General features: G+C 48.3%; 1 protein-coding gene across 4 annotated transcripts in view; it reads right to left on the bottom strand.

The window, feature by feature from the left end:
- Nucleotides 1-1,635: 1,635 nt before the first annotated feature.
- Nucleotides 1,636-6,992, bottom strand: part of git1 (G protein-coupled receptor kinase interacting ArfGAP 1) — an 18,830-nt gene continuing 13,473 nt past the window's right edge. For 3 of the 4 annotated variants that reach the window (XM_076977102.1, XM_076977103.1, XM_076977104.1), the window contains 5 exons: nucleotides 6,868-6,992; nucleotides 5,619-5,699; nucleotides 5,405-5,481; nucleotides 5,106-5,276; nucleotides 1,636-4,881 (listed from right to left, as the gene is read on the bottom strand). The exon at nucleotides 6,868-6,992 is cut by the window's right edge and continues 163 nt beyond it. In XM_076977102.1, the coding sequence (XP_076833217.1) occupies nucleotides 4,602-4,881; nucleotides 5,106-5,276; nucleotides 5,405-5,481; nucleotides 5,619-5,699; nucleotides 6,868-6,992 (734 nt within the window). In that variant the 3' untranslated portion in view covers nucleotides 1,636-4,601. The remainder of the gene's footprint in view (nucleotides 4,882-5,105; nucleotides 5,277-5,404; nucleotides 5,482-5,618; nucleotides 5,700-6,867) is intronic. The other variant, XM_076977105.1, reaches the window with a different exon arrangement.

Here is a 6,992-nt window from a genome sequence, read left to right as displayed (position 1 = left end):
TACACACATACACGTCTATTTGATGCCACATACACATTGTGCCCCTTTCGTGTCCAATCTAATATAGCAAACAAAGCATAGCTTATTTAAATAAAAATAATTTGTCTTTAGAATTGCTCTCTTCTGAATAAATAAAGCTTTGGACTTTCAAATGCACTCAACAAAAACAGAGAACAGGTTTGGCACACTTGTTGGGGGTTACTATAAGAACACAGAAAGATGGTGTTTCTAGTGTGAACAGAACCAGGTAGAACAGCCACTGTGGCTCTACCTTCACATCCGTGCCCTGTAGGAAGATCTAGCGTCAGATATATCAACACATGGGCAGTCCAGCAGGAGACACGGAGAAGCCATAAAAGAGACCATTGAAGAGACAGTGGGGAGCCCTGAGATTGAGCTCCAAGCCCCCGAACATCACAGCGCAGAGCAGCATGTAACAAGCTGAAAGGATAAAGCCCGAGTCGCCTGGCATGCTGAGAGTTTTGAAGAGAACAAGACAAGGTCCCGTCCTACTCCAGCCACAGAGGACCACAGATCTCTTATACTACAGCAGGAGACGCCCAGGCAAGTCTGTTCCATCAAGGTACATTTATCTTCTTCTATTGTGTATTTTAAGACTGTTAAGGAATAGGATTCTTGTACAGTGCTGTAATGCACTTATCAGTTAGTATATACGTTCTGCCTTAGTTTAAAAATGGGCAAATGTAGGCACAAATTTATATTAAGTCTCAATATCCTTTACTAACATACATTAATTTTATGAATTATGTTAGACAGCAACAGCAAAATACTTAAAAGTCAAGTTTAAAAGGCTGCTACCTCACCTAAAAGCTAGGGTCAGTCTGTTGGTACGAGTTTGCTCACATTATAAAGCGATACATCACTAAATCTCATTTAAACAATAATTCCTTATGCCAAACACGAATCAAGCTGATGCTCATCGTTAGCATTTTGCACTGATCTTAAACTCTCTTATGTGGTTTTGGACACTACAGCATAGCATCCACTAAATGAATAAAAGTACATCACAGATAAAACCAATGGTTGCAACCACCCTGAAGCTAGAACAGTGTCTTAATATTTTAGCTGATCCACTATATATTTTAAGTACATAGAAAATTGAACAAAATTTTCTTTCCTTAGAAAACTGGGGGGAAAGATGAAATACAAACACATCAATGCAATATGATTTAAAGCATCATACTGTACAGGGTAAACAGAAGAGTCTTCTTCTGACTTGCTTTCAGGTTTACTGTGAAGATGTCCATGCTCTATACAACCGACCTAAACTATAATTAGAACATATGAGATTTCTTTCCCTGTTCCTAATCCTGGGGACGAGAATGGATTCAATACAATCACTTCAATAATGAAGATACGTTCCAGGTTTGAATATGTAAAGCAGAAATCAAAAGCCTCAGCTTATATTCATCTTCAGTTTTCAATTAAGAGTTGGCTTGTATTCTGAGAACTGATCACTGTACTCCACTGGGTTTTGGGGTGGACACAGATCACCACCACGTATGTCAGGTAATCCTGCAATACAAAAACTCATTCCACAGGCAAACTAGCCCATCTTCATGTGCACCAAAGGCACACGTGTTCTCCATCAAAACACACACAAACAAGCATTCATTTAGGACAATTAACATTTTTTGTCTTTATTACAAATGTACAGCTTACGAGTTCTATTATGATTTGTTTTTGCTTAGTTGTTTATTTTTTGACTTTATACAGTTAATTCTGCTATAAGAATTTCTCCCATCAGTAATCTCAGAACAGTCAATACGATTACAGTGCAGTTTGTTGGACTGAACTGAAGAGACTATGTAGAGGGTGGATGCACCTGTGTGTGTGTGTGTGTGAAGGCTTTGTTGTTCACATGTGCACTGATTGCATGATGGCGTGTGGCTGCATGAGACAAGGCGGACATTAAGCTTCTACAATTTCACACGAAAGGAGCTGAACATTGTGCTGGATAGATCAGGTGTGTGAAAGGGCTCCTGTTTCCTGACACACACACACACACACACACACACACACACACACACAACGCCCGTACGCAGCCAATCTTTTCTCAGTTTGGTTCTGAGCCTCTCAAGTACTTTCAGTATCTAACCAGTCACAAAAACCTGGGCACATTTCCCACAAACCTCTGCAAAATGTTTGGCCTGGGGGGGGGGGGGGGGGGGGGGGGGAGGCAAAATTACCAATAACCAATAAAAACATAGTCAGTGTTTTTGTTGTGTGTGCTACCTAGAGGGGTAAACAGAATGGAAGAGATGGCGTATGGCCATTATGCAACTATCAAGACAACAGATGCTACAGAGAATCAATCTAGAAGATGTGCAAAGGTAAAGACGGAGTCTCACACACAATCTTTCTGACATTTTTCAGGAAAATAACATCCCGTATCCCAGAAGCAAAAGGGAAAAAAAAAAGGTAAAATGTACATACAGACTGAAATTCCCACGGGAGCCCAGACAAGCATAACTGTATAACACTGAAACAGGATCGATAGCATTCACGTGAAGCTGCTGTTACTTATGCTGCGTTCGGATGGAAGGTCAGATCATCAGTACGCAATCCGAACTAAATCCGAAATGTGTATGCAGTCCAAATGGGGACGAAAAGGTTTGGTCTGGACACCATTCCCACCCGGCTGTTGCCCCTCACGCTGAAACATCGGGCCAAGACGAACGATTCATCTGACTGTCCAAACTTGAGTGCCAGAGTGTTGAACATAGTGTTTAAGTTAAGTAGTGCTTGGTGCGCGTGTCTGTGTATGCGCACATGTGTGTGTGTGTGTGTGTACGCACGTGCTTTGTAAGCTCCAGTCCTCCACCCCCACAAGCATCACGAGGAGTATTTATCAGTTTAAATGAGCGGGTCTTGCCCAGAGCTGGAGACAGCTCTACAGCTCGCTCCCCTACGGCTGGCTACGGGTCCACCCACACGCGGCCCACTGTTCCTGGATCAGTGTGGGAGAGCTTTATACAGCACAGCTGTCAGTCCTCCCCCATTAGTGTAACCTGCTGAAATGTCTGGCAGGACGGTCACTGGTGGTTTTCAACCATCGACCTTTGCTTCCTTATAGCTTATATAACGTAAGGGTTTTGTTACATAGACAGATCACATGCTTTCCCATAAAGAAAAAAAATAATATATAAGGATGAAGCATACTAGATAAAAATCTTATATTTTTAAAGGAGACACACAAAAAGATCTGGTCCAAAATAAAATAAGAGTTCATGTAAATGTTCCCCGGTTCCCCACACTAGTGAAGAAGCCATTCTGATACTCTCAAAGAAAGAACGATGGAAGAGCAGGAGAGGAACCGTGTGGCTGGAGTGGAGCTCTTCGTTCCTACCTTCTCCATCTCCTGGTGAGAGCAGCGCCCCACCGTGGTGCTGAGATGAATGGAGGCGTGGGCGTCGCCCTTGGATTCGCCGTGGGCGTCGCCCTTGCACTTGCCGTGGGCGTCGCCGTTGACCTCGCTTCCTGCCGCCGTCATGCGGAGGCGTTTCCAGGTCATTTTGTGCTCAAAAGGGAGAGGGGCGTGAACGCAAAACAAGACCCCTCCCCCCATCTCTGATTGGACTGCAGCCGAGCCGAGGGTGGCCCACGGGCGCACGCAGGGTTCCGTGTGATCGTCGGGGACCGTTTCGCAGATTTGAACACCCCCCCCCCCCCCCCCCCCAATAGTGCGAATAACAGCCGAGTGCCCTCCCCTCCTTTTTTCGTGACCGAGTAAAAAACAAATAAAGGAAATATGAATGACAATGATCATCAGAACATGAATACAAAACTATAGTCATAAACATCACAATAATTCCAGTGTAAGTGTTTTCATATTAAGTCTGAGCATTTGTCCCAAGAGGTACAGGCCAATGGAGCGGCATAGAAAAATAAATGTGGATCAAGGAAAAAAGGAAGATAAAGAAAATGAAAGGGGGAGGGGGTAGGAACACACACGTTCTGTGGTCTAGTTCTCCGGAGCAAGTCTGGCTGAGTATATTTGTGTGTGTGTGTGTGTGTGTGTGTGTGTTGAATGCTGTGGAAAGGAGGGAAAAGGCCAGGTGAGCAGCAATGACTATGCTAAAAGGCCACCAGCACTGGACTGTGTGTGTGTGTGTGTGTGTGTGGCTGTGTAAAAGAGAAAGAAAGATGAAAGACGTGTGCAGGGTTCCCGATAACAGCAGAGGGAGAGAAGAAATGAGATGATCTGATCTGCTCCTACACGGGTCTCCCAAGATGCAGTTCTCCCTCCGTGCCGCCGGCGAGGGCCGCTCAGAACTTCCTTCGTCACTTCTGCGGTCCGACGCCTTCTTTCACGCTGCGTTCGGACATCCCCAACGTCCCGCTGGTCTTTCCTCCATCTGCCACGCGCTTTGTTCCTCACCAGCTTCCCGTTTCCCGTTTCCAGTCCCTCCCTTCACCACTGGTGCGCCCCCTGCTGTGCCATTCCTGCGGTGCACCCGCCCCATACACCACCCCCTGCCCCGGCCGTCCTCCCCCCCACCGCCCCGACTCCTTCGGTGTCACTCCCCCTCCCGTCGGAGCCTTCCGCGCTTGTCCGGCCGCCCCCCTCCCTCCCCGCGTCACTGCTTCTTCTCGCGGGTGGTGATGGTGACCAGCTGCTTGGCGGCCTTGGCGATGTCGTAGGCGCACTGGATGACCTGCTGCGTGAGGAGCTGGTAGTCCACGGCGCTGGCCGCCGGTTCCGAGGGAGCCGCCTTGCGACACTCCACCTGCAGGCGTGACGCGCTGGCGGCCAGCAGTCTCAGCGAGGAACGCACGGCGTCCAGCGCCGGCCTCTTGGGGAACAGAGAGGCCATCTCCGTCACGGCCGAGTGGATCTTCTCGGAGCACGGCACGAAGCTGGAGGAACAACGAATTACTCAGCGTGACACAAGACAAGACGACAGCACTGTATGCCATCGCGCAAAGAAAATATGGTGACCACACTGAACCGAGAACACACTGCCACAACACTGTTCCTCGGGACTGACGGTTCACAGTGGGTGTACAGGACAATAACGAGAGGAGCCGTCAGCTCCTCCGTCGCTACGTCACAGCCCCCACCGTTACGTCACAGCCCCCACCTGTCGTGCTTGAACTCCTGAGCCGCACGCAGGAGCTCCTGGATGTTCTTTGTGACCTGCTCCGTCTTCAGGATCACGTCCTCGGTGCACGGCAGCGTGGGATCCGGCTCCCCCGCGTCTCCACCTTCCTCCGCCTCCGCCCGGCTCTCTTCCTCGCTGCTGCGGCCCAAGCTACGCCCGCCCACGCACCGCGAGGAGAGGGAGGTTTCATGAAATCAGTAAGACTCGCTGAAAGCCGTAATCACGGGTCGTGAAATAAGTAAATCGTTTTATGGCAGTTTCTTAGTGAGCGTGCTCACCCGATCGACGTGTCGTACGTTTGCGTGTTGTCGTAGTCGCTGTCTGTGCCGCTACCGTGTTTCTCTAGTTTTGGGGCCTAGAGAACAAACAAAAAACCATGTTGCCTGCAAAATAATGACATCTGAAATTCTATCAATTTATTCAATTTTGTCTACTCATTTCAATGAAGATTATCGGTTTAATTCAACACATCTTCCTCATTGGCTGACTCACCATATACCTTCCCACCTCCATGGATGCTGATAGGTGCGGCCCTCCATAAGGGGAGGGGCCTACAGGGGCCCCTTTTCGTACCTGCACAAGCATAAGCAAGACGAGCTTAGTCAGAAAGCCAAATGAAAGTCAGGCAGACGTCCGAGTCATCAAACAAGACAGGAAGGAGAGCTGAGGAGATGCTCCTGCAGAGCTTCACGTCGAGCTCTGCAGTGACTCAACTGCACGGTCAGTTTGTAATACCGTATAGCATTGACAGAAGAGGAGACAACAAAGATCAGAAATGAAAGGTTAAAATCAGAAGAGCGATACACACAGCCTTAAGACAGAGTAAAGAACCCAAACTTTTGAGCTTCTGAGTTATGAACACTAGCTGCAGGCTTCTAGTAGATGATGAGAAATGTGACGGACCTCAAAAATGACACCCAAATGCATTTGAAAAAACAAAACCACTATCCCTTAATGAAACAAGACTAGAACAAAACCTTTCAAGGCCTTTGAAAGTGCCCCACAACAATCCTGCATTACAGTGCATCAGAACAAGACCCGACTCGCGAGTAATCAACCAGACCGTCCAGCGCCCACCGTCCTGCTCTGCCAACACAGAGCCGTTTCGAAAGTGACGTCTGCGCATGCTCCGTGTGTGACCACCTGCTGGCCGAAGGTAGCAGCACAGAGGAACACTGACAGCACGTTCTGGTGAAGCCGAACCCACTGACCAGTCCACTGACCACACAGGCACCTGAACATTCCAGCAGTAATGCTCTACATTCTCAGCTAGCCCAAACAGCAGCTAAGCACAAGACAAGCACAAGCTAGCATCTCTAATTGCTTTAGCTTCTGACAGCATAGCTATAACCGCTCCACTCCCAAAACCTGGACAGAATTCTAAACAAAATAATAATTATTATTATTATTATTTAAAAAACAGCAATTCATGCTCTACATCATGATCATATGTCATTCTGTTGTTCAAACAGCATATGTCATCTGGAGTAACATATTACCCAGTGAAAGTGCAGATAGTGCTGATGTGTGGCCATGAGGTGGCAGCAGAGAGCACAGAGCGGTAGGAAATCAGAATCAAATGGAGAACACAAGAACCACAGGTGAAAGCAACAGGCAGAAGCAGCGGGTCACTACAGGTGCAGGTCCAGCAGAGGGAAACAGAGGAAGCCCGGCGAGAAACACAGAGGTGGCGAAGGTTAAGAGTGCGGGTCTCGGGCCGGCTGCCGGCGCTCAGACTTACGCTGGGGCCGAGAGGCTGCAGGTGGCCGGTGAGGGAGTCCAGCGCGGGGGCGAGGGTTTTGGGGGCGGCCGCTCCGGGCTCGTACATGGAGAAGGCCTGCCGGTCCCTCCGCAGCGGGGCCGTGG

Source organism: Brachyhypopomus gauderio, chromosome 16 (assembly GCF_052324685.1).
Source record: "Brachyhypopomus gauderio isolate BG-103 chromosome 16, BGAUD_0.2, whole genome shotgun sequence".
Classification (NCBI taxonomy): domain Eukaryota; kingdom Metazoa; phylum Chordata; class Actinopteri; order Gymnotiformes; family Hypopomidae; genus Brachyhypopomus; species Brachyhypopomus gauderio.
Note: the sequence above shows the minus strand (reverse complement) of the source record. Positions and strands in the feature narration are given on the sequence as shown.